The following is a 27,883-nucleotide window of genomic DNA, read 5'->3' on the forward strand; positions in this document are numbered from 1 at the left end:
CATTTAAAAACATAAGAGTAAAGGAGAAGCAGGATTTATAGTCTCCTGGGCAACATTTGTCTCTTCAGATACTCAGCATGTTGCCTGTCGTCTTCTTTACGGCCACATAGAAATGCCAAGTTATGACCCGAGGTTGCTGGTGCCCACTGCCCAGCCTGTGCTGTCAGCCCTCCTTGCAGGGGAATGTATGCACGGGAAGCACTCTGAGTATTTTGGGTTATTTACGTACGGTGAAATCCCACTGACTTTCTGTGTTTTAAAAACATTCTGGTAGAACACATGTATTTGTATCTTCCACATAAATACATTTGGTCATTGCCAATTTTTTTTTTTTTAACTACGGTAACTTTTAGAATGGTTCGTGTTTAATAGGCAGCAGGAAGCAATATCTTTTGTCTTTAACTTGCAAATAAAAATTCATCTGGCCTGCAGGTGCTGTTTCAGATGTGACAGACGCCATCAGCTCTGCTCTTTTCCTGTACGGGAGGCCTTTACAGATGAGCCTGCCCCAGGCAGTGAGCTCTCTCCACTGTGGACCCCGTGCTTCATAACAGCAGTAGGGGCACTCTGACGTGGTAGCGTGACTGGCTCCTGAAGTATATTATCATATACCATCCTTACAGCATCCCGGGAAGGAAGGGATGTCTTGGATATTAAGACTGTCATGAAGATGGAGGACTGAGTTGTTGCAGACAGATTAAACGATTTGCTCTCAAGGTCACATGGTTGGTCAGAGGCAGAGATACGACTGGATCTGGGTCATCCCTGTTAACTGGGCTTAGCTTCCAAGCCAGAAGGAGGATTCTTGCAAGATGGCGCACTTGTTAGCTTTTTGAGAATATTTTGCCCTTTTTCTTTTTCCTTTTTTCCTTTTTTTTAAGGGCCACACTTGCGGCATATGGAAGTTCCGAGGCTAGGGGTCAGATCGGCACTGCAGCTGCCAGCCTACACCACAAGCACAGAATCTTAGCTGTGCCTGTGACCTATACCACAGCTTATGGCAAATGCCAGATCCTTAACCCACTGAGCAAGGCCAGGGATCGAACCCTTGTCCTCATGGATACTAGCTGGGTTTATCACTACTGAGCCACAACGGGGACTCCTCTTTTTCCTTTTTTAATAAATTCTTTTTTTCTTTTTCTTTCTTTTTTTTTTTTTTTTTTTGGTCTTTTTGTCTTTTTAGGGCTGAACCCATATGGAGGTTCCCAGGCCAGGGGTCTAATTGGAGCTACAGCTGCTGGCCTACACCACAGCCACAGCAACCAGATCCTTAACCCACTGAGCTACAGCAAATGTGACCTACACCACAGCTCATGGCAACACCAGATCCTTTATCCCACTGAGCGAGGCCAGGGATCGAACCCGCAACCTCATGATTCCTAGTCAGATTCATTTCCGCTGTGCCATGACGGGAATGCCCTAATACGTCTTTTAATATAGGATAGTTTTAGATTTACAGAAAAGTTTCAGAACTGATACAGAGTTGTCGATGTTGGGTATCCACATCAGGGTTCCCCCGTCGTTAACATCCTATTTTAGTTTGGCGCATTTGTCACAACTAATAAATCAATATTGATGCAGTATTGTTATGAACTAAGGTCTGTGCTTTATTCACATTTCCTTCATTTTTGCTGCTCCTTTCTCTGCCCGGCATCCCTTCCTGGGTACCACATTGCTGGTTGAGTCATCCTGCTTCCTTAGGCTCCTTGTGGATGGATCTGACAGTATTGAGGAGCGCTGGACAAGCATTTGTAAATGTCTCTTAGTTGGGATTTGTCTGCAGTTTTTCTCATGATGAGACTGGGATGATGGGTTTTGGAAGGAAGATTAGAAGGGAAGGTGCTGTTTCCGTCACAGTACAGCAAGAGTGCATATTATCAACCTGACTTTGCCCTGTTGATGTTGACCCCCACTCCTTTCCACACTCTGCTCTTTGGAAGGAGGTTACTGAACTCAGACCACAGGGCCTTGAGGAGGGAGTGTCTCTAGAAATTATCCAGAATTTTTCTGAATGGGAGACTGTCCTGCTTCTTCTGTCAACTCAGCACATTCTACCCTGTCATTCTTTTTTCTTCTGCCTGTCAGATGGGTGTGAAATTCTGGCAGGAGGAGATGGAGTCATAGAAATGATAGGTAACAATTCACACCAGTTCCGAGTTCATAGAAGTGGTTAAGAAGAGATTGATGCTCCCTCTGTACCATACAAGAATAAAATAGCCTCCAAGGCGATTGGTCACCCTCAGCAAGCCAGGGAGGTTTGTTGCAAAGTGCAGGGAGAGATGGTGAGGTAGTACTTGGTGAGTATAAACTTCGGTATAGGAAATAAAATCGCAGAAAGGACAACAAAACATAACAAATTTATGAAAAACAGGGCCAGTGACTTTTTATCTTTCTAGCGTCTCCTGGATATGACAGCATCTCCCACCTCCTAGATATGGAGCCTGCCATTTACAGTGTTGCCATTTACTTCCAAGCCAAGCAGGGTCATGCCAGTGCCTATCCTCTTTTTTAAGCCTCTGAAATCCAGTCCGTTTTAAAAAATGTGTCTGATTAATGACTGTTTCTTCTGGGTGCTCAGTTTTTGACCATCCTGGCTCATCTTCTGCCTTGTCCTGTCTCTCTCTCTGCAGAACTCTATCCGGCACAACCTGTCACTGCACAGCCGGTTCATGCGGGTCCAGAACGAGGGGACCGGCAAGAGCTCTTGGTGGATCATCAACCCTGACGGGGGAAAGAGCGGGAAGGCGCCCCGGCGGCGGGCTGTCTCCATGGACAACAGCAACAAGTACACCAAGAGCCGCGGCCGGGCAGCCAAGAAGAAGGCCGCCCTGCAGACAGCCCCTGAGTCCGCAGATGACAGTCCCTCCCAGCTCTCCAAGTGGCCCGGCAGCCCCACGTCCCGCAGCAGCGATGAGCTGGACGCCTGGACCGACTTCCGCTCGCGCACCAATTCCAACGCCAGCACGGTCAGCGGCCGCCTGTCCCCCATCCTGGCCAGCACAGAGTTGGATGACGTCCAGGATGACGACGCGCCGCTCTCCCCCATGCTCTACAGCAGCTCGGCCAGCCTGTCCCCCTCGGTCAGTAAGCCCTGCACCGTGGAGCTGCCCCGGCTGACCGACATGGCCGGAACCATGAATCTCAACGACGGGCTGGCCGACAACCTCATGGATGACCTGCTGGACAACATTGCGCTGCCCTCGTCCCAGCCCTCGCCCCCCGGGGGGCTCATGCAGCGCAGCTCTAGCTTCCCCTACACCACCAAGGGCTCCGGCCTGGGCTCGCCCACCAGCTCCTTCAGCAGCACGGTGTTTGGACCCTCGTCTCTGAACTCGCTGCGCCAGGCGCCCATGCAGACCATCCAAGAGAACAAGCCAGCCACCTTCTCTTCCATGTCGCACTACGGCAACCAGACACTCCAGGACCTGCTCACGTCGGACTCACTCAGCCACAGCGATGTCATGATGACCCAGTCGGACCCTTTGATGTCTCAGGCCAGCACCGCTGTGTCCGCCCAGAACTCCCGCCGGAACGTGATGCTTCGCAGCGACCCAATGATGTCCTTTGCCGCCCAGCCTAACCAGGGGAGTTTGGTCAATCAGAACTTGCTCCACCACCAGCACCAAACCCAGGGCGCTCTCGGTGGCAGCCGTGCCTTGTCGAATTCCGTCAGCAGCATGGGCTTGAGCGACTCAAGCAGCCTCGGGTCAGCCAAACACCAGCAGCAGTCTCCTGTCAGCCAGTCTATGCAAACCCTCTCAGACTCCCTCTCAGGCTCCTCCTTGTACTCAACGAGTGCGAACCTTCCCGTCATGGGCCACGAGAAGTTCCCCAGCGACTTGGACCTGGACATGTTCAACGGGAGCTTGGAATGTGACATGGAGTCCATTATCCGTAGCGAACTCATGGATGCTGACGGGTTGGATTTTAACTTTGATTCCCTCATCTCCACACAGAACGTTGTTGGTTTGAACGTGGGGAGCTTCACTGGTGCTAAGCAGGCCTCATCTCAGAGCTGGGTGCCAGGCTGAAGGCTCACTGAGGAAAGGGGAAGTGGGCAGAGCAGGTCAGTGCCCAGTGCTGTGGCGTAGTGGTAACGGGGTGGGGGTAGGGAACTGCCTTTTGTATACCTGGTGCATGGTAACCTGCTCCCACCCGGTTCTTTCCGAGTTGTACCTGCAAAACAAATAGGGCCGTCAGGGTCCCCTCCTCACAGTTTGCTGACAGCTCAGGACTTTTACCAGAGGCTTTCGTTTTTCTTTGTGTCCAGTCACCCTCACTGACCTATGACACAGGTGCCCCTATTGGATGGATGGATGAGGAGACAAGGGAAAGGAGGAAGGGGACCTTAGGCCACACAAATGTCAAGGTTAAGGACCCAGCAGTGGACTTTCTTAGAGTCTCAGGTCCAGCTCTGCCATTGTCGATCTTCCATGCTGTGGGTTTTATATCTTTCTTTTCCAGTAAAGTAACAATTTTTGGGTACTTCTAATATAACTGTAGACTGTATATTCTGGACTCTTTCATACAGGAGTATGTCTACCAGGAGCCAGACCTGTTAGATTCTTCACCGCTAGTACTAAGCATCTTTACTAGTTAACACTTAGCATCTAAGTATTTAAAAGAGCAAAAGAATTCAATTGAAAACAGAAGTGTTTATGTGAGAGAGCACTTTTTCACATGCTTCGTTTTCCCTGAAGTATAAAAGATGTCAGATTCCAAACAGTGACATGGGTTGTGAATGGTGACAGATTTTTTTAAATTGTGGCATTTTAATTCTGTTGGAACCAGAAAGATCATGCAACATGATATGGAAAGAAAAGCATTTGCTTGGAATCAGAAGTTGAGGATTCGGTTCCACTTCTCTTGCTTTCTGGCTGCTATCGGACGTGTGTCACTTAGCCTCTGAGCCTCAGTTGCCAGCTTTATACCATGAAGATAATAACCCCTGTTGCTTAATGGGGTTATTGCAAGCGTCAGATGCACTGGGAGTTCCCTGGTGGTCTAGTGGTTAGGACTCAGTGCTTTCACCACTGTGGCCCACATTCAGTCCTTGGGCTGGGAACTGAGATCCCCACATCAAGCTGTGGCACACTGCAGCCGCAGCTCCCCTCCCCCCAAAAAAGGCCCTAAAATGGAATCCTTAAACACTGAAATGTGCAAAAGTGCTTTTAAAACCACAATGGTCTGAAATATGTATGGTGTAATTAGGTAAACATACTGACAGACAGATGAGTAAACAGGGAGCCCAGGAAGGTTAAGTAGTTTGCCCAGGGTCACACAGCTAGACCCAGAATCCCGATTTCTGAAATGGCTTGAACCGTAGTTGTTCTTTCTAATTATCTCTAGATGGTAAAAATGGGAAATGCTCTGAACTGGAGCCAGAGGAGCAGATAATATACAAGCTTGCCCTCAAACAACTCTCCCTTTCAAGTAGCAAAATGAGCATTAGGTCTTTTGCTCACAGGCTTGCACAACTCTACTTCCCACGTTTGGGGGCTCTGTTCTATGCCCCGGGTCCTCTTTTTTTTTCTCTCTTAAATATCAGCAAGCTACTCTTCTTTAAGTGGTGGGAAAGAGAAGTGGGATTCAAAGCCATAAAAAGCTGAGCCTTGTTTAACCCTCTGCCCTGGTGAAGGAATTACCAGGGTCCCCTGTGGTGCACCATCCAGCTCACACATAGTTGTAGAAAAGGGAATGTCAAGTGTTGTGATGCTCAGCTTCTCTGCTTTCCCAGGCAGAAGCAGGCCCCTAATGGTTCTCAGACATCTGTTTCCAGTCATTTAATAGCCCTTGAGATGGTAAAAAGACTGCAACAGAAGCCAAATAGGGTGACACACTTTCATGCTGCCAAAACTCGGAATGGGGGAGATTTGCCTTGAGAAATTCAGATATTTGGCTTTCAGAAGAATAGTTTGTCTTCCTTTAAGAAGAGAAATGTGATTGTGGCTTCTAAAGACCCAAGGAGGTTTTAATTTTGGTTTCGTTGTAAGGCATCCACATTCTAGCTCACTGAAAAACTGAGAGAAGAAAATGTGCTGTCGGTTTTTGTCTGACTTTTCAAGTGTAGGTTTTCCTCTTAGTTGAAGAGCAGACCTTTCTTGTGTGTGTGTGTGTAATTCTAAAAGATTGTATAAAAACATTTTAAGGGAGATTTAAATACTTAAGTTTTAAAAATGTATTTAATGAATCATTACTATTTTGATAATAAACTACTTTTGAGACTACACATATTTTTAAGATTACTACCTACTTTTAAGATTACCCATTTTGTGATTATACCCTATTGGAAACAGGGACGTTTAGTCACCTCAAAGCATTTTGAGGGAAGTTTTTTTGAGAAAATATTTCTGAAGTTAAAAAAAAAAAAATATGGGAAGTCACCAAATTTTCCTGAAACTAAACCAGCTCAGTATGACCAGAGCAAGAGAGGAAACATCCTGAAGAAAGCCAAGGGCTCTGAGGGAGGCTTGGTTTCTGAGTGTACAATTTCCATTTTGCTTTGGAATGAACTGCTCCTCTCAGTAGCTGGGAGCATATGTGGCCTAATATAGATTCTTTACTTTGACACTGAACTCATGCCATCACTTTATGGAATTTTCTCCTAAATTCACAAGGCAAGCCTTAGGTCATAGTCTCAAAACTCATTTCTCCCAAATTTAGCAGCCCAGCTTCCCAAGCCTCCTTCTGTCCTGGCTTTCTTTGGTTTGACTTTTTTTCTTCTTTTTTTTTTTTTTTTTTTTTTTTTTTGAAGAGCTGCACCCAAGGCATTTGGAAGTTCCCAGCTAGGGGTCGAGTCACAGCTACAGCTGCTGACTTACACCACAGCCACAGCAACACAGGATCCTTAACCAACGGAGCAAGGCCTGGGCTCAAACCTGCATCCTCATGGATACTAGGCGGATTTGTTTCTGCTGAGCCACAATGGGAAACTCTGACTTTTTTTTTTTTTTTTTTTGTCTTCTCTATGGCCATACCCACAGCATATGGAGGTTCCCAGGCTAGGGGTCGAATTGGAGCTATAGCCACCAGCCTACACCAGAGCCACAGCAACATGGGATCCAAGCCATGTCTGTGACCTACACCACAGCTCTCAGCAACGCCAGATCCTTAACCCACAGAGCAAGGCCAGGGGTCAAACCCACAACCTCAGGGTTCCTAGATTCGTTAACCACTGAGCCACAACGGTAACTCCTGACTTTTTTTTTTTTGATTGAAGCCAGTAGTTGTTGTATTCTCCAGCCCCACTTCCTGACTTGCTAACTGAAGTCACAGGACCCTGAGTGGGAGCCGTCAAGTTGTGGAATTAATGGAGCCGTTCTGTCCAATTGACAGACAGTCTTGCCAGAGAGCCGTGGTGAGATGCTTCTCTGGAGAGCTGGGTGTTTCACACACGCCATTCATTTTAGACCACGTGTGAAATCCTTTGACCTACAGGTCTATCTAGAAAAGGAAAAAAATCACTGTACTTTCTTATGCGCACCAGCTACTGGGTGTGAAGGGCACTTTCTTCTCTCAGGCGCTCATGAAGCTTGATGCACATACTTGAGGATTGGTAGCGGGCATGTCTGTGAGCCAGTGTGGTGGTTGCAAGGCAGAGCTTCCAATAAGCCCTCCTGAGATCGACATGTGTCCACACTCGGAGGGAAAGTACCTTCAGTTTCACGGTCGTGATGTCAAAAGAGGCCTAAAATCACATGCTCTTTCATTCGTCTTCATCTTTGGGCCTTTGGGGACCCCATTAGGGAGAACCCCCAAATTTATCTGTGTTTTAAACACCTTTAAAGTAAATACCAACCAGGAAAAACCCAGATGGAGAGGAGAGAGGTAGTTCTCTTCCTGTCTCTGCCACTGGCCATGTCACTGAGGGATCTGTTAGAATAGGAGGATTCTCATCTGTCAAAAGAGGGCGGAATCATAGAGTTGGGTTTTTTGGTTTGTTTAACCAATGAGATTAACTATTTGAAGTATAGTTGCTATGCAAATTTATATAAATTACAGATGTACAACAGTGATTCACAATTTTTAAAGGTTAGACTCCATTTATAGTTATTATAAAATACTGGCCCTAGCCCCTGTGTTGGACAGTATATCCTTGTAGCTTATTTCCTACATAATAGTTTGTACCTCTTAATCCCCTTCCTGCCTCTTCCTTGCCCCTCTCCCCTTCCCTGTCCCCACTGATAACCCCTGGTTTGTTCTCTATATCTGTGAGTTTGCTTCTTTCTTGTTACATGGCTGTATTTTTTTTTTTTTTAGCAGAATCGTAGAATTTTAAGGGTGCATAGTATGTATGATTTTAAACTTGAAACCTAACATTCTGTCTGTGAAATGGCCCTAGTCAGGGATATGTGATGATATGGGACTCTAAAGAAACAGTGGTATACTAATGTGGAAACAGCAGGGTTCTGGTGTTAGAGGCCATTTAATTTAGGCTACTTTCCCAAAGGAGCAAATCTTTGAGACTTGTTGGACTGACGTTTAAATGCTGTGATTCCACTCTATCTTTAAGTATTCGTGTTGGAGGATAGGACTAATTCTAACCCAAAACAGGCAATATTATAGGCTACTTATGTCTTGTGTTTTTTAGATGTAGGTATTTCTGTTTGGAAATATAATGTATGATGTGTATCACATGGAGAATATACCCTGTTAGTTGCACTTGTGAACTATTGTCTAGTCTTTGGTTATAGTAGGCCAGCTTCAAGAATTCTGCGTCTCACGGAGTTCCCGTCGTGGCGCAGTGGGTAACGAATCCGACCAGGAACCATGAGGTTGTGGGTTCGATCCCTGCCCTTGCTCAGTGGGTTAATGATCCGGTGTTGCCGTGAGCTGTGGTGTAGGTTGCAGACACGGCTCGGATCCCGCGTTGCTGTGGCTCTGGTGTAGGCCGGTGGCTACAGCTCCGATTGGACCCCTAGCCTGGGAACTTCCATATGCCGCGAGAGCGGCCCAAGAAAATGGAAAAACGACAAAAAAAAAAAAAAGAAAAAAAGAATTCTGCGTCTGTAGGGATCTTTATTCTTACCTTTTAAAATGCCCAAAGTCTGAACTGTCATTCATGGAGAGAATGGCTGTCTGGATCTTTCTAGTGTTGACCACAGTGAAAGAAAATCGACAGCGCCTTGAAAAGAGGATTCTGGGCAGAGGCTGGTACATGCCTCACATACACCCTTTTCCCTGGAAAGTAGTGACATCCGGCACTAAGGCTGCTTTTCTGGGCCGGTTGGCTTTTTAATGTACCCAGGGTCACCTCTGACCAGCCTCCTTAGCATAGAAACAAAGTCTGAGTGACTCTTGCTCTTCAAGCAGTAGCATTTATAAGCGGCTTTCTGAGCTTGTGCAGAGCATGAATAAATGGAGTGAAAAGTCACCAGAATTACTACTGGAAATTCATGTACATTTGAAGCTCCCATTAAGTGCTTCTTTTCAGAGTGTTCATCATACTCAATATTGAATATCTTATAAATAGTATTTTCTACCAGTAGAGTCTTCCCCTGGGGGCTGCTTCTCACAGGCATTACCTGTCTGTATAGAAATGGGAGGAGAGGGCTTAAGGACCTGCCTCTGTGCCACGGCCAGAGAGACTGGCCTGTCCAAGGTTCAGGGGCCCTTGGCAAGCAGACGGACATTTGTGGCCTGCTTTCTCTTCCCAACTTGGGGGCGCGTGTCTTAACACCGGATTTTCATTCCAAGATGGAGATTTCCCACCTTCCAAGAGAGGTCACTTCCACCCTGGTTTTGTTGATGTGTTCATTTGATTTGAAAATACTGCTTCCTGCATCCTCCAAATTGTTTTGAAGTTTGAAAAACTATAATGAAACGTTGTCTTGTGAACTGATGACACTTCAGATATTTAGAGGTCTCATGGGTCAGTGTTTCTCAGGATATTCATAGTATTAAGCAGAGAATGGATTCTGGGGTCAAATGTTTGAGGAACACTGTTAAATAAAGTGAAATAGGATCATTTCCCACAGGACTTCTCAGAGAATTTAACATATGGTATGAACCATCTAGGATCAGATTGCAGTGTTTCCTATGTTTATTCGACATCTTGAATCAAATCCTTCTTCTCCCAGAGACCGTAGGACCAGTGTCCCAAGGAACCTCCTAAAGAAATCCTGAGAGATCAGCAACCCTCTGAGAAGCAGGGATTCGCTACCTTTTTTCCTCTTGATTCTTACTGAGTTTTTTTTATGACCTTGTCATGTATCAAGCTTTTCCCAGCCAGGGAGTGGGTTCTACTGTTGGATGAGCAGGTTGGCCTGGCAAAATGGTAGGCCCCACATGGGTAGAAGGGTTCAAGAAAAGTCTCAATCCATTAAGCAAAATTCATTTATTGAGTACCTGCAGCAGGTTAGGCACAGTTGCTAGAAAAAAATAAAAATTGGGTCTCCTCCTTCAAGGTAGGCTTGGCCTGGCTGGGACCTGATGAAGTGGTGACCATTGTCACAGAGGAAAAGACTGCTTTCCACGCACAGCTGGAACAAAGAACCCATGGGGAGTGGCAGCCTTGCCTGCTCGGTTTTCTGGGACAACCTGCTTTCAGATGTCCTATTCCGTTATGACACATGTCTTTGTCTACAGGGGATAAAAACATAGGCTCCATGCTAATAGGTCAGAGTTCAGACTAAATCCAGAAGCTGGTTCCTGTTAAAAGCCCTGCAAGACACTTGCTGTAGCTTATGTTTGATTTCTAGAACTGGTTCATCACATTTGGATGTGAGCCAGCCACCCACTCCAAGCTCGTGTCCCTGAGGCTCTGCTCTGAGGGGAGCTTCGGCTTTAAAAAGCCTCCCCCAGGAGTTCCCGTCGTGGTGTAGTGGTTAACGAATCCAACTAGGAACCATGAGGTTGTGGGTTCGGTCCCTGGCCTTGCTCAGTGGGTTAAGGATCCGGCGTTGCCATGAGCTGTGGTATAGGTTGCAGATGGGGCTCGGGTCCCACGGGGCTGTGGCTCTGGCGTAGGCGGGCAGCTGTAGCTCTGATTCAACCCCTAGCCTGGGAACCTCTATATGCCGCAGGAGCAGCCCTAGAAAAGGCAAAAAGACCAAAAAATAAATAAATAAATAAAAAATTTTTAAAATTAAAAATAAATAAAAAGCCTCTTCTGCAACCCACTTCAGGTTAAATAATGTCTCTGTTACAGCAGAGGAACTTTGGATCTGTAGCAGAAGGCTGCCATTTTCATAACTATGTGTCATTGAGTCAGGTCACTCCATTTCTTTGAGTCTTAATTTGCTCATCTGTAAAATGGAGCTAAAGTGAAAACCTACCCCACAGAGCTCTTGTCAGGACCAGCTCTGGTACAGTAACTTTTTAGTAAGTTACTTACTGTTTATTGCTATTTAAGATGGCTCCAGAGGTCAGTGCAGAGTAAAGGAAGCCCCCAAGCCAGTCACACTACTGGCAGAAAGAGCAACTACTTTCCTCAGTAAACCAGAATCAGTCAGGTTTCTTTTCATTAAAAAGGTATAGTAGGAGTTCCCATTGCATCTCAGTGGAAGTGAATCCGACTCGTATCCATGAGGACGTGGGTTTGATCCCTGGCCTCACTCAGTGGGTTAAGGGTCGGGGATCCGGCATTGCCAAAAGCTGTGATGTAGGTCACAGACAAGGCTTGGATCCCACGTTGCTGTGGCTGTGGTGTAGGCCAATAGCTATAGCTCGGATGCAACCCCTTGCCTGGGAACTTCCATATGCTGTGGGTGCGGGCCTTAAAAAAAAAAAAAAAAAAGAAAAGAAAAAAGAAGAAAAAAAAAGGCGGAACAAGCAAAAAAATTAAAAAAGTAAAAATAAAGAGGTATAGCACTTGCCTGTTGTGTGAAATCTTTGATGTCCCCTGAAAGTCCTGCCTACCAAATCGGGTACCCAGGAGAGAGGCAATTTTTTTCACTAACAAAGGAACTTCTGCCACAGATGAATGGAGGAGGTTTGTATGTGGTACCCAGAGTGTTCCATTAGCATCTTTAAAGGATTGCCTGAGAAATCCCAGCTGTCTGGCCTCAGCTTTCCTTGGTAGGCCTGTCCTGTCCACAGGGGTGCCCTCTCTGCTGAGGGGAACCTTCACTCTGCCCCTTTTCTGCTACCTTGGAGAGAAGCCTCTTCCTTTTGGGAGGGAGCTTGGAAATCTGATCTTGCCCTTCCACTGCCAGGCCATCCCAGCCACACAAAGAAATAAAGAACTGTTCCAGTTCTCCTAGGGCTTCTTGGGAGCAGAAAGATGGCCACACAATAAATAGCATGATGCTGGCTATGGTCTGGCCATGGACCCTTCCCCACCAAGACCTGATCGTTTACCCCCTTCTTGGCTAATGTGACATAGTTTGGGGTTCAGAAGATATGGTCACTATCCTTCAGATCTCCCAACTCTAGGTTCAGTGAAAACCCAGAGAAATTGGGCTGCTCCTCTCAGCAGCTTTCTTCCCAGAGAAGCAGGACCCAACCTGGAGCTGAAACACACCACCTAGAAGAGCTACTGCCCACTTGGTTGCAGGTGTTTTGTTTCTCTTCCCAATAATAGATGTGAACCTTACTCTATAATTACAGATTTTTTTTAAGGGCCACACCCATGTGGAAGTTTCCAGGCTAGGGGTCTTAATCAGAGCTACAGCTACAGCAACACCAGATCTGAGCCATATTTGTGACCTGTACCACAGCTCATGGCAACACCGGGTCCTTAACCCACTGAGCAAGGCCAGGGATTGAACTCGCATCCTCATGGATACTAGTCAGATTCATTTCCGCTGAGCCACAACGGGAACTCCAGGTTTTCTGGGGAGTTTTTTTGTTTGTGTGTTAATAACCTCTTTTTTGCTGTAATCTATGACATGCATTTGTTAAAGGATGGGAATTAGTATTGAAGCTCCCAGGGCATAGTTCCAGTGTTCCTAAGGATAAAACTTTAACTGCTGGTCCTGGTTTGATTGAAAGTTTACGTATCAATATGTTCTCTCTCTGAGTCTCCCTCCCGCTCCCTCTCCCTTCCCCTCCCCTCTCCTCTGTCTCTCTCTGATGAAAGAGGTCTAGACCCTAAGATTTCTTGTTTAAGTATTCATGTCTGTGTGGAATGTTCAGTTTGTCTCCCTAGCAGAAATCACTGGCCAGGAAGAAGCCAGGAGTTCTGAGGTTGAGTTTTTAATTTCCACTAGGCCTCTATTTGTATACATTCCACTGTAATTACTTGGAACTTTCTTGGTCATTTGTATGTTCAGAAATGATGAGAAAGTGGAGTTCCCGTCATGGCTCAGTGGTTAACGAATCTGACTAGGAACGTTGAATTGCGGGTTCGATCCCTGGCCTTGCTCAGTGGGTTAAGGATCCGGCCTTGCCGTGAGCTGTGGTGTAGGTCGCAGACGCGGCTGGGATCTGGCATTGCTGTGGCTGTGGCCGGCAGCTGTAGCTCTGATTCAACCCCTAGCCTGGGAACCTCCATATGCCACAGGAGTGGCCCTAGAAAAGGCAAAAAGACCAAAAAAAAAAAAAAAAATCGGAAAGCAATAGAGCCCAATATACCTATAAGTAATCAGAAGATAGGTATTGACTGATTGAGCTATTGGTAGGTGGAGTGTCCCTGCCAGCTGGGGTGGGGGCCCATGTGAGGAGCTCTGGGCACTTACTGTTGCAGTGCTGGTCAAGTAAGCGGGGAGATGAAGGCTACCCAAAATGTGGATCTGCCTCACTCCTGGGATCTGCATTCCCTCCAGACTGTTGCCCTCAGGACGGACGGGCTTGGAGCTACCCTCGAGACCCCCCTTTCGGTTCCTTCTTGGTTTCCTTCCTCTCGTGCACTGGTGCGGTCGCTGCTTCTTGGCTACCATCTGTGTACCTGCAGGTCCTGGTCCTACCTTACAGCTGGCCAAATGGTTTGGGCTATTTGTGGAACTAAAATAGCTGATTTTGTGTTTTCAATTTCAGAATCACTTTTGGAAAATTTAGATTGTCTTCAAAACTGTGCCTGTTGAAAGCAAGAAAAGGAGTTCCCTGGTGGCTTAGTGGGTTAGGGGACTGCCATTGTCCCTGCAGTGGCTCAGGTCACTGCTGTGGCAGTTTTAGTCCTGGCCTGGGAATTCGCATGCCAAGGGCGGGGCCAAAAAAAAAAAAAAAAAAACAAAAGCAGGAAAAGAAGACTTGGAGACCCCACTCCTTTGTGCATTGTAGCAGAACTCTTAAATGGGCTGGAGCATTACAGCTGCACTTGCACCCAGCCCCTGAGGGAAGTAGGCATCCCAGCCTGAAGGGGTGGCCGCAAGCTCCCAGGGGTCCCCTCACCCCCTCTATACAGTAGGTGCAGTGAGGAGACCCCCAGGATGGGGCCACACCCAGCAAACATAAACACTGTGACATTCAGGTCATGGTTTATAGCTCTAAGCATTTCCTCCTGGACTCCAGTTCTCTTTTGTTTGTAAATGGTGAATCACTTTAGCAGTGACTGCAGTTTGAGAGTTAGGGTAGCAGGCTTTTTTTTTTTTTTGTCTTTTCTAGGGCCGCTCTGGCATATGGAGGTTCCCAGGCTAGGGGGCTAACGGAGCTCTAGCCGCCGGTCTACACCACAGCCACTTGGGATCGAGCCACATCTTCAACCTATACCACAGCTCATGGCAATGCCGGATCCTTAACCCACTGAGCAAGGCCAGGGATTGAACCCTCAACCTCATGGTTCTAGTCAGATTCGTTAACCACTGAGCCACGTTGGGAACTCCCAGGGTAGCAGGCTTCTTAATTGGGGGCTGGTAATAAAGAATGCCTAGGGTAAGGGGTAGAGGAAGGTGGGAGAAGGTAGATTCTTTATTACACATTTACTATTTAAATTTTTATTAATTTATAATTTAAACTGTTTGGATGTTTAAACTGTGTCTTGTATTGATCCTTAGGTGGTTTCATCTTTTAAAAAATACAAGTTTTAAAAACTTGATCAGGAGCCATCTTCCCCCGAAAGGGGGGTGGGTGTATTAAAATTCTAGGTCTTGTCCCACAAGCAGTAAGTTTTGCCTGGAATCAAATAAGATTAACTCTTCGCAAATGTGAGTAGGTTTATAATGCTTCGTGGAAGAGGGAAGGCTTAAAAGGGGGTTGAGTGTTTGAATTGGCAGAAAGGAAGAGAGAGCTGTTCCAGGAGAAGAGTTCATTCATTTATTCAGCTTCTTGTCTATGTCAACTTTCTAGGCTCTTTGGGACATCAAGAAAATTGTGTGTCCCTGACTGGAATAGGCACTTCTTATACCTAAAGCAGTGCTCTTGAAGATGCTGCACAAGTATTTGATTTGGTTTGAGGGCTTTACTCTGCTCTCAATATATTGGGAATTCAGTGTGTATTGGAAAAGTAACCATTCTGGGCACTGTATGATTAAATGCCAGGTAAGTGGCTGAGGAGTTCAGCAGAGGGCAGCCTGGGGAGGCGGGTGCTGGAGGCTGGATGTTTAGATGGGAGAACAAACCAGGCAGGGGGATTGAACCTGACCCATTGGATCAGCAGGAGTGAGTGGTAAAGCCGGGGTGAGGACAGGGAACTCCAGCCAGGGTCCTGGAGTATTATAATCCAGGCCAAGTAACATGCATCCAGAGAGGATCCAAGAGTGCCCCCCCCACCCCCCGTACAGTGTTGCCTTAAAGATGTTTCTTCAAAAGAAGGTAAACTAAGTACAAGCTGTTCTGTGTGTTTTGAAAATCTGAGACTCCTAAGAAAATAGGAAATCTCTGTGACTTGAAGGTAAATGAATATGTATCATACTCCTGCTGTCAGTCACCATATTCAACTCTGGATGCACAAAGAATATTGGTCAACATAATACTCTGCCCCAGTATAAAAACAGAAATAGGACGTTGTTAAAGTAAATTTATGTTAACCTTCCTTAATCCCTACAGTTTAAGGGAGTTTCCATCGTGGCTCAGCAGTAACGAATCCGACTAGTATCCCATGAGGATGCAGGTTGGATCCCTGGCCTTGCTCATTGGGTTAAGGATGTGGTGTTGCCGTGAGCTGTGGTGTAGGTCGCAGATGCAGCTCAGGTCCCGTGTGGCTGTGCCTGTGGTGTAGACTGGCAGCTGCAGCTGCGATTCAACCCCTAGTCTGGAAACCTCCGTATGCCCCAAGTGTGGCCCTAAAAAGACCAAAAAAAAAAAAAAATCCCTACAGTTTAAGGTGCAGGAAAGTTGGCGTCTCGATGCAGGTCACCCTGCTGTGCCACTCTGCTGGAAGTGGCAGGGTGATGGCTTCTTTCCTCACGTTTCTGTGTTTTATCAGCACAGCACACGGGCTGGCTAGAAGGGCGGTCCACACTAGGTCCAGATTCTGAAGTGTCCTAGAGGCAAAGGCTCTTTACGGGCCTGTCACCAGCCTCCACAGACAGGCCTCACCCACCACCCTGAGAAGCCCAGGAATTACTGGGAGGTAGCTAAAAGCAGAACGTACATAGGTCAGGCTTTTACACAAATTAACCTTTAAGTTAAAAAATATATATATATATATATATATATATATATGTAGTTGAGTGTCTTTCCCATATCTTCCTGAGTATCACCTTTGCCATGAAGACTTTATTTTAAGCTTCCCTGTAACATTCCACCTTCTCCGTAAGGACTCACTCACCCCTTCGAAAGCCTGTGGGCTGCCCTTCCTGGAAACCTGGCTTTCCTTTAGGGAGGCTCCTCAGCTGAGTACACATTTGGCCAGAATTTCCATACCTGTTTTCCTTCCCTTCGTAAACTGTTCCGTGTCTAAAATGGCAAGTTGACAGCATTTGCCAAAACATATTTTTATAGAGCTGCACCTCCCTCCTTGGGCAGCCGTGGACAGTGGCTCTGTTTGGCCAGCATGGCAGGCAGAGGGCTGCTTTCTAATCAGCAGGGCCCCTGCTGTCCTAGCTAGTTTTCATGCACGTCCTAAGTCCTCTGTATCGCCCATTCCAACCCAGAAGATATTGAAAAATTACCAAATTAAGCAGCAATGTTGTGCCCATCAGGTGTTTTCTTGGGTTGCTTCGTCTTTGGCCATTGCAGGTGAGCTCCAGGGCAGTGCTGCCGTTTTGGCACCGCGGCACTCGAGGTGGTTGCCTAACCCAAGCCCTGCAAAAATGCTCTTTTTCCTGGGGTGGCACCAACAGAAACCTTGGATGCTGGTACATGGCTGTGGCCTGTGTTGGACTGGGTGTCCCTCACATCCCTCTGGGCACAGGCAGGCATTTCTTTGCTTTTTACTCAGGTAGAAAGCTACACACTCTGAACCCCACACCTGTTCTCTGAAGGCCACCTGAAGTTTCCCTGTCAGACCCAGTGAATATCGATTCATTTCCTTTTCTGTCCTCAGTGTTCTGCATTTAGTCCCCAGCTTCCTCCCCCTGCCACCCCCCGCCCGGGGTGGGGGGGGGGGTTGTAAGTTTGGCTTAAAATATCTTTAAAGAGTGAAGAAAGTAGTATTTCACTTTAATTTTGTGTTGCAGGCAAACTTGCCTCCGAACGTCTTCTAGTTTTAGCTAGAAAAGCAGGTGATAACCCTCATGGCTTTGCAGATAGGCGAGAGCGTCATCCTCGTGGCTCTTGTTCCCTCCCTGTCATCTTTGGGATTGGGGTCCTGTTCCTTTCCTCTCTGCCAAGAAGATAAAAGCACTGCTGAGAAATCCAAATTTGTCACAGTGGAGTTAAGTTGTGGGAGGACAGCAGTAGGAACATTTATGTTTTATTCCCAGATTAAAGTTGACGAGGGTTGTTATGTTTTGTGTACAGTTTTTTGGAGGCGTTGCCCTTCCTTAGAACATCATGTGATTCAGTGGTGATAATTAGGCAGAAACTTGTCTTCCCTACAGATGCCAAGATTATAGAGGGACTTACTCTCACAGGAGACCAGATGACAGCATCCACAGATATTTTTAGACTGGGCCTCATCATTTGGTTTCCCCATTTCATTTTCCTTGCATCAACAGCCTGATTTCAAACTTATTTATTGGGCAGGAAGGGAGAGGGAGGAGATATTTCTCCCTGTTAATGAAAGCCACTGATGGGACAGGACAGCATTTTCATATTTATTGTTAGTTGGCCCGTTGCCTAGTAACTGGGAAGTGATGGCTCTAATTCTCTTCAGCTATATGCCGCCTTCGCCTTGCAGAAGTTTTGCTCAACCGATGTGTTTTTAGACTCGCAAGGGCATCATCGTGCACACACGTAAACCTCACAGTTAACGAAAGCGTCTCCCTGTAAAGAATGTAAGAGAAGCGAAAGCATCATTGACACCCCCAGGAACTTGCTCACACTAAGTATCATTAAAGCCCATGACTTCGTGTGCTCCATCCATTCCTTCAGTCCCAGATGGTGTCACAAAAACATGTGCAAACTTTGAGCCACCAAAGAACAGTTTGACATCTAAGGCAGATGAGGGGCTGCTTTCCTTAGGACAATTTTTAATCCTCACATCTTCCTAGTGAGGGGTGCTCCTGGTGTTCCTCTTAGAGGGTTGATTGAATTTCTGTTCAACACGTATCTGGTTCCTTTATGTCTTCACGGTATTTTACAAACTGTTGGCCTTCTAGTGCAGAGAAACAAGTCAGCTTTCTGTCCTGTGTTGTGGGAGTTTCTCTGTTAAATTTGTCCTCTAAGGAGTTCCTGTCATGGTACAGTAGAAACGAATCCGACTAGGAACCATGAGGTTACGAGTTCGATCCCTGACCTTGCTCAGTGGGTTAAGGATCTGGCATTGCCGGGAGCTGTGGTGTAGGTCACAGACGCGGCTCGGATCCTGTGTTGCTGTGGCTGTGGTGTAGGCCAGCAGATTCAACTCCAATGGGACCCCTAGCCTAGGAACCTCCATATGCTTCAGGTGCTACCCTAAAAAAAAAATAAAATAAGAAATTTGTCCTCTAAACCTGGGCCCAGCCTCTCCCAGTTTAACCTGCAGGCACAGGCCGTCTCCCCAGCAGGCTCAGAGGCATGGCTTGTGAGACCTCAGGGGAACTGTGGGACACGGTGTCACAAGGGACCCCAAGCCCATTCTGAAAAGAAGGGAAGAGTGATCAGGGGCAACCCCTTCATGACGATGACGTCCCCTGAAGATTCTGGACCTTTGGATGAGATTGTGATGGTTATTGCTCTAAACTGCCCAGTGGGGCCTCCTGCCCCTGGTTGCAGGGCTGCTGCCCCGTTCTGCTTAGAACGATGCCACGCTGGGGGTTATGGGTGCCCTCTGCCTTCTTGCCTTGTGCGCTGACCCAGTGCCAGCCTTAGAGCAGACTGCGAGCTCTGCTTCTGTACTTGGGGAGTGAAGTGTGGCGCCTTCCCAGCATGCACTGGTTTCCATGGCTGAATAATTAACACCAAAGGGAACCGGGGGATGGGGTCTAGATTAGGTAATTCTTTACAGCTTCTTTCTCTCTTGGCACTTACAGTAAGTCAAGATCAGGGCTTAGGGACCATAGTTCCCTAATGACTAATTGCAGAGAGATCTTAGATTGTAGTTTATTAAGTGTTACTGTGAAGGAAAAAAACCAAACCCTCTCCCAAAGAAGTGTTTCCGCGCCCCTGTCTGTTCATGCCTTGGGGATCCCAGGTAGAGTAGCTAGAATAACACTGGCTCTAGCAGGCTAAATTCCTCACAGAGACTGAGATTTGGTATCTATTTTACCTTTTCTTCTCTGAAATCAGCAAGCCATTATTTTATAGTCCAGATAATATTGTCTAGTACACTTACCAAGCAAACACTACCTCCAAAAAAGCCATCAGTCAGGGCAACTAAATACTTGGGGAAAGGGTGGTAAGAAGGAGCCTTTTCCTGCTTTATGGTCTCTGCCTCCAATAAAACAACCTAAGTTCTTCTCTTTGGAGCTATAGCCAGGGTACTTAGACCATGGGTATGTAGTGTTACACAAAGCCCCTGCTGCCTTTCTGAATAGTAGTGAAAGGTAAGCTGGCCCAGCCATCCAGCCACAGGACAGAATTGTGCACTTGTGAGAATTCCAAGTGAATTTTTAAGGTAATATTGTCTTGAAATGAGAGAGAGGCAGAGGTACGTGACGCGTGTGTGCGAGAGCTTATTGATGCATCTTTCCTTGCCTGTTCACCTCATCTGGTGAGAGCTTGAGTTCCTCGTTTCCCTCTCACTTTTCTATCCTTTTCTTGGCCTAGAGCCATTTTTTTCCTACCTTGACAGCTGTCTCCATAAACAAAAGGTCTTGAGGCCTGTCCTGTTATTTCCTTTAGCTACATCTCTGCAAGTGTATATATATATATTTTTAAATCCTCTAACTCTTCTAGGCTCGGTGGTCACATGAAGTCTGAGAAGACTTGTGTGCATTCAGAATTTCAGGTGCTTTGACAGGACTTAACCATTCAGAGATGGCTGGAAGCATAACAACAACAACCATAATATTGTTGTTAACGGGATGTCTGTCTTCTGGGAGGTTTTAGGGCCAAGTGCTGTGTGTGGTAGAATTTTTTTCCTCTGCAGATTTTTCATATGAAAAGCACATGTCTAGGAGTTCCTGTCGTGGCGCAGTGGTTAACGAATCCGACCGACTAGGAACCATGAGGTTGAGGGTTTGATCCCTGGCCTTGCTTAGTGGGTGAAGAATCCAGGTGTTGCCGTGAGCTGTGGTGTAGGTTGCAGACACGGCTCGGATCCCACGTTGCTGTGGCTGTGGTGTAGACCAGCGGCTACAGCTCCAATTCGACCCCTAGTCTGGGAACCTCCATATTGCCGCAGGAGCGGCCCTAGAAAAGACAAAAAACATAAAAACAAACAAAAGCACATGTCTAAGACAGCCCACCTGGAGATTGCTCCTCCTTTTAGGGTGAGGGGAGTCACACCCCCAACCCAGCAGTGCAGACTGATGAAGGCTTTGGGGAAAGCGGTCATTCCCACTCCCCCGCTATTGGCGTATCAACAGGAAGGGTGGTCAGCAGGGCCGTTTGGTCCACACAGCTAGTCGGGGAGAACCAGGAAAAGCATTAGCTGCTCTGCTTGGGGGTGACCCACTTCCCTGGCTTTAGCCTAAAAGTCCTACGTCCCAGGAAGCCCCTCAATCCAGAGATCTAGAGTAAAACCTCCCCTGCATCTCCCACACTGCATCACCCTGGTTCTCCTTGCTTTGTTAACGGCCCCGTTTCCTCCGGGCTCTTTCACTTGAGGGCCTTTTGTCATCAAGCCCAGAAACGAGGTAAGTCACTTCCAGGCTCTGTCCTGAGGTTTTCACATTTGAAGCCAGTGCGGCAAAGCAGCCTTACTTGGTGGGCCCTTGGCCCAGGGGTGAGGGGACCAGACGCTGCTGAGGCGGGACCCCGAGGTGCCCGCTGCTGCTGTTTGAATGTCCTTAATTGTCTCCGGTTTTCTTCTCTCTTCCTATAGACCCTCAAACTGACACAAGACCTACAGAGAAAAAAACCCTTTGCCAAATCTGCTCTCAGCAAGTGGACAGTGATACCGTTTACAGCTTAACACCTTGTGAGCCCGCGCCATTTCCTAACCCAGCAGAGACTGTTAACGGCCCCTTGTCTGGGTGAAGCACTTCCCCTCGCACACAACTCACTCGATCAAGTATGCAAAACCTTCCTTGTACGGGGTGACAGCCACCTGCCAGCGAAGGCCAGCACCCTGCCAGCTCCGCCCACCCCGTTCAGAGCACACCGTGAGCCCCGAGGGCCATTCCGTGGGGTTTTCATAGCGTGATGGTTGATGGGACTGTTTCCAGTGTTGTTTTTGTGGTCGTTTTCCTTGGATTTTGAGTTTCTCACATGCATTAACTTGCAGTCTTTCTATGTTAGGATGTTCATCCTCCTTCCCGTTGCAAATTTTAAACAGAAGGAAAACGTTATGCCGGTTCCCCTGCCACTTTGGGCGTCTCGAGCGTTCACGCCTGTGGAACTCTCCAAACTAACACATCACATCAGCTGGAGGGGGATTTTCTTCTTTGGTTTGGTAGAAAACTATCCTTTTCCAAAAGCTGAGCAATGGCACATGTGTCAGCTGTGCACACCAGTCCAGCACCGAGCCCTGCGTCGGCCAAGTGAGCAAGGGCTCGGCCATGGGTCTGGTAGTCGGGGGCGAGCCCCTGCCCCTGGTCTGCAGTTGCCACATCAGTAGGGCCTGTGGTCTCAGGTCAGTACCCTCAGCTAACACAGTCGACAGTGATGGTATGTAGGTTAGAAATGAGGATCTTTGCAAGGAAAAAAATCAGCTCAGCTGTCCACTCATTGCCAAATGCCACTAACAGATTTAGTTTTAAGGAGAAAAGAAAAAAAAAAAAGTAATCCTGTTTTGCTTTGCAGAAGAAATGAACTTACAGGTGAGCGTTAAGCCTGCAGTGAGAAATGTGTGAAAAGTACAAATCTGAGTCACTTTTTCTAGACGCACACACCCTTGATTATTTTCAGCCTTGCTCTGTATAATATGATCTAATACACATGTATGCGTGAGAGGCAACAGCGTACAAACTGATTTTTTCTTTTTTTAATATAAATAAGCTTAGATTGTAATTGTACAGGTGACCCAATGGAAGTGCAAGATAGGGCAGTTTTGACCATCTTTTCTCTCACTTTCCTGCTTCTGTGGATTCTGTTCTTTCTTTTCCAGAAGTTATGGTGCTGTATAGGTGCTTTGTGTTTACCCCGGAAAGTGTGATTATATTAGTTTCCCTGTTTGGTAGACAGAATAGTCGGGAACACCTTTGGTACATTTGAAACCTGTATAATGACGCTCTGATTAGCACAGCATATGCCTACTTCTCCAAAGTGATATATGAAGACTCTTTTTCTTTGCATAAAAAGCACTAGACATATAAATGTATAAATATATTTTATCATGTACAGGACAAAAATGGAACATTCTGCATGAATGTTAGGAATACAGGCTAGTATTTCAGCACAGACCTCCCTGCATGAGTTCTTGCTGACACTCGCCCCCTGCACTGGGCACCGTCTCCCTTCCACCAGCACAGACGTGCCACCCGACCCCCTGCACCCGTCACTGGCCCCCAGGAGCCCCCTTGTGCACCTTTGCTCCGCAGTCCCTCTGGGGGTGATGTTGGTGGCGATAACAGCTCCTAGCATAATAAAAGTTCCATTTGGTGTTGTCACTTGTCTCTCCTGCCCCGCTTGGGTTGTCGTGTCCGAGCAACCGCCCGGTTGATTTCACCCTGCCTTTCACTGAATCTGTAAACTGTTGTGCAGTCTGTGGCTCTCGTAAACCTGCAGCCTGTCGCCTTTTCTAAACTGCTTCCACGTTTATAATCTTCATTTGGAAAGTATGCTTTTTAGAACTATGTATTCGCTTCACGTGGTCTGCTTGTCAGTGAGACAGACTTTTGCTTAACCGTATTCCTTTGTAACAATGCCATCGGCTTCCTTGACTCTTTGGTTGTCTGCTGTACCCAAGAGCTGTCCCCTGTCAGCGAGAGAGCTCTGCCTCTCGGGGTTTCTAAGTGATGCTGCCCTGGGTGGAGGCACAGTTCGGGGACGGGGGTGGAATATTGGATACGAGGGAGAATCCCGAGTGCTTCCAACACAAGAGCCCTGAGAGTTCTGAGCTCAAAGAAACAGGACAACTAACACAATAGCTATTTGCCTTTGCAGTTGTAGAGACCCTGGGAACTACTTTGGGAGTAAGGAAGGCAACCCTCAGATGTGTTTGGACTTGAAAATGTTGAATTCCTTTTAGACATGTGGCATCTCATTTATTCTCCCCCCCCTCCCCCCCCAAGTGTTTGTTAGGTTTCAGGCAGAATGTCTTACAGAATGTCCTCGAACCAGATTATCATTTAATCTAAAACACCTGGGGCGGGGCACAGGCGGTATGAGAGCAGGGTGGCCACAGATCAGATCAGAAAAATGGAGACGGAAGGATGCTTTGAACTTTTCTTTCTTTTTTTAAAAAATAACTTGGCATCTACACATGGAGTGTCATGGACAGCTGAGGTCAGGGCAGAGTCAGGTGCCAGCATCAGTCCTAGGAAGGGTCAGGCGAGAATGGAACAGTTAGCCTGTCCATGATCACAGCAGCCCCATGCTCACCCTTTGCCACCCTCCGCTGGCAAGCTGGGCCCAAACACAGTCAGATTGAGCAAAGGTGCCACCTAAGCCCTCTGCCTCTTGCATTAAGACTCTGCTTTCAGGAAGGGGCAACTGGGAGCCAGCATGTGAAGTTCTGAGTGTCCTGGGTCCCTCCCAGGAAGTTTTCCTATCTGGAGCATCTCAGTGGAATACTTAGCCTGCAGGGGTCTGGCAGCCGGAATGTTTGCATCCTGATAGGAACTGCCTGGGGCTGCCCTCAGGGTCCTTCCACTTTGGGATGGGAAATTTAGAAAGAAGAATAACTATGATGAAAACATGACCTGAACTCTGGGGCTCTGTTCTCTTCAGGGCTCCAGAACCAGATACCTTTTACCAAAGTTAGAAAAGAGCTTTATCATGAGCCTGCACTCTGCTGGCATGAGGATAACCGCCAGCAGCAGAGTATCCCATGAACTGTGAATGACTCTGAGGTTGATTTCCTTTATTGCATCTCCTGCAATGTATAATAATTGCCGAAACATATCTTTTAAAATTTCAGAAGTTTGTCTGTCTTTGCTGTTAACGGAAGGAGTGTGCACACACGTGTAGTACAGGTGGACTGGTGTGTGTGTGTGTGTGTGTGTGTGTGTGGTTGAGTTTTGGCACTATGTGTGTCACTCCTCCACCCTGAGAAGACATGGTGGCTCAGGGCTCAGGACCGGTGTGCCCCCATCTCAGGATGACATTTCTGGTGGCTTCTGAACTTGTTAAAGATGATAGAGAGAATCTGATGAACCCCACTTAAAGAATAAGGAACATTCGAATCTCTTGGAAAGACCGTCAGGAGGAAAGCAGTCAGCCAGCCAGGCCCGTCCTGCCTGCTGATGCCAAGGGCTGGTAAGGGGTAATCAAAAAGTTACCCTTTCTCTCGGAAAGCAGAGAGAAAATCCTGACAGCTCTGAACTCTGATTTCCTTTTTCTTGGTGCATTTGGGGAGTATTGTATGATTAGGCATAACCCTTACACACATAGAAATTAAGAAAAGCAAGATTTTTTTGTTAAAATGCAATCACTGGCAAAAAAGGTACAATAAAGCCAGCCTCTCCTGGAGACCAGGGTTGGCAGGGCACTGCGAGGGGAGAGTGACGTCCTTGCGAAACCATGTCCACAAAACAAGAGCTTCACGCAGATGCCCAAGTAATTGCAAAGAGTACAGCCGGCCCGCCGTGTACTGGGCTCTGTAGCCATGGAGTCAACCAGCCGCAGACTCAGAGGGCCTGCTGTACTGTGCCATTTTACGTAAGGGACTTGGGCCTCCACAGATTTGGGTTATCTGGGGGGGTCCTGCAACCAATCCCCCATGGATACCGAGGGATGACTGTGTATTATATTTGCTCTAGATCTCTAGTGGGTAATCTTTTATGCAGTTTGAATGAATGAAGTATTTTCCTCATAGTTTTATTTTTATGTATTTTTCTTTGATGAATGATTGGTTCCAAGGCTTCTGCCACACTCCAAAAATATTTGTGCGGCTGCTTTAAAACAAAAAAAACAAAAAAACCACAACTGTGTGTCTGGTCACTTCTTTCTCTAAAATTTTATCTCATTGCCTGGCAATCAGTCTTCTCTCAATATACTTGTCCTAGCACATTATGTACATGGGAAATGTAAACAGATGTGAAGGAGGACCAGAAAAAAATGAGTTCATATTAAAAAACAGTGTATTGTATGTTTTGGCTTCACATGTTTTAACTTTTTTAAGAAAAAAAAGTTGCATGAATGGGAAAAAAAAATCTGTATACAGTATCTGTAAAACTGTCTTCTCTGTTTCACTTTCTTGCTCATACCCCGCAACAGCCAGAAGTCCATCTGGTGCATGACTGTCTTCAAACACCTAAGAGTCATGCTACTGATCCTTTGGTTTGAAGCACCTCATCCTTTCTTTCGAAGCGAACACTATCACATTGCATTCATCCTGAGGATTTTCTCTAACCATATATTGCCATAAAATAACAACTACCACTTCTCCTCTCAAGAATCAAAACCAGTTTGATTTGGGAATCTTCTCCTTTCCAAACGAAATAGAGATGCAGTACTTAACCTTCCTTGGTGTTTGTAGATATTGCCTTGTGTATTCCATCTAAAACCGTAATCTAGTTTGTAAAAGAGATGGTGACGCATGTAAATAAAGCATCAATGACACTCTCTCTTACTCCGAAAGTTTTTTTGTTCTCCCTCTCCCTTCCTTTAGACATGAAATAGCCGAGTTCATCTCAAGGTCTTCCAGTGGCTGGGAGATGCACGGAACAGAGAGCCTCTATCCTGAGATCTCTAAACTAAATGTATCCAGCAACCTTTTTCTCTGACCCACTTTTGACCTCCACAGGCCACCAGACAGTTTAATAAAGCAGATTGATGGTGTCGTTCACCATGGCTGGTAACTACTTTGGGCTGCACCAAGTCACATCGCCCTGAAGGAGCTTTGCCGTCGGGAGGCGGGATTTACACTCTGCCTTCACTGGGTGTCAGAGGCTTGGACCTGTCAAAGTTCAGCCCTAAGGAGGTCCTGCCCATGTGAGTCCCGCCGATGAACAGTGGTCATCGCCCATCGAAAGTCAAACAGCACTTGAGCCGCGGGCGGCAGCAGCATAAATATTTCCTCTGTACACTTGGGGCCGCTCAGCTAAGTTTGGGGGAACCCCACCCTACCGTAAAACTATTTTTAGTAGCCTGGGTTGTGTCTTTCCTTAAGAGACATTATAAAAATCAATCAGCTTTTGGGTTCAAAGTCCTCAGCAGCACAATGGACTCTGAGGTCGAGTGAATAAAACGATTTGAACTTTGCCCTTTGGGATAAACTCTGCATTGGTGGAGAGTCATGCTTTTGTACGATTGTCCTTGTTATTGTTTTAATTGCCTTTAAAGGTAAAATCTCACCGTCTTCTAATCCCAAACCCATCCGGGAGAAGGAATTTCATTTGAGATTGCCTCGCAGTTCTGATTCTGTCTCCCAAAAGGCTGAAGATGGCCAAGGAACACCAGCCATCACAAGGTTCTCAATAGACAGCTTCCCCCAAACCAGGTAAAAATTCAGCTAAAATTAACTCAAGTTAACAACAATTAGTCAGTCTCATTGGGGCTGTGGGCCAGAGGCTGCAGTTGGGGGCACCAGGACACCTAGGACTTGGGCCCTGCCCACCGTGAGCTTATGCTCGAGGTAGGATCTATATCCGCTCCACCTCCTTGAATGAAGAGCTAGTTGTTGCCAGCTCTCCCTGCTTTGGCTTCTTGCTTAGAAGAGGAAGGACTTGGACGGGTTAATCTCTCTGACACTTGAGGGATTTGATTTCGCAAGTGTTTGAGTAGTGAGGGCAAATCTTCACTCCCGCACATGTGACTTGTATCAGCCAAACCACCCACACCACAGCTGGAGAGCAGAGGTCAAAAGTGGAGGAAGGTAGGATTCACAGCGTGATCTGCCGGACACACCACCCTGTCCCCACAGCCACTCCCCTGGGACATGGGGAAGTGGGAGCTGGCTACGGGATAGGGGTGGGGGGCTGCCTGCCGTGGCCTGGGTGCCTCTCAGCTCAGCCGTGGTGGGCATGGCTGGGGAGTGTGTTTGAAGGGGTGAGGGGAAGATAAGAGTGTTTAGAAGGGGGACCACCCTCCCTCTGCTTCTGTCTCCATCCAAGAGAAGCTTTGGTGCTGCGCTCCAAGGACCAGGCCACCTCTGGAGCTGGAGGAAGAAGGAGGGGTCCTTCTTGAATTTTCCTCATTCGAATGTTGAAAGGGAAGGCTGCCAGCAGTATTTGATACCCAAAGAAAATTAGGGTGTGTATGTCTATAGTTCTGCCTAATGTCCATCACAGAACAATGGCTCAGAACTTAGTTCTTAAAAAAGGAAAAAAAAAAA

At 46.9% G+C, this 27,883-nt stretch overlaps 1 protein-coding gene across 2 annotated transcripts in view; it reads left to right on the top strand.

Annotated features, from left to right (window-relative positions):
- The window catches only part of FOXO3 (forkhead box O3), a 132,660-nt gene extending 106,488 nt beyond the window's left edge, over positions 1–26,172 (top strand). For both annotated transcript variants that reach the window (XM_047762203.1, XM_047762214.1), the window contains 2 exons: positions 2,631–4,066; positions 21,329–26,172. In XM_047762203.1, coding sequence (XP_047618159.1) covers positions 2,631–4,031 — 1,401 coding nt within the window. In that variant the 3' untranslated portion in view covers positions 4,032–4,066; positions 21,329–26,172. The remainder of the gene's footprint in view (positions 1–2,630; positions 4,067–21,328) is intronic.
- Positions 26,173–27,883: the final 1,711 nt, after the last annotated feature.

This window comes from Phacochoerus africanus, chromosome 2 (assembly GCF_016906955.1).
Source record: "Phacochoerus africanus isolate WHEZ1 chromosome 2, ROS_Pafr_v1, whole genome shotgun sequence".
Classification (NCBI taxonomy): domain Eukaryota; kingdom Metazoa; phylum Chordata; class Mammalia; order Artiodactyla; family Suidae; genus Phacochoerus; species Phacochoerus africanus.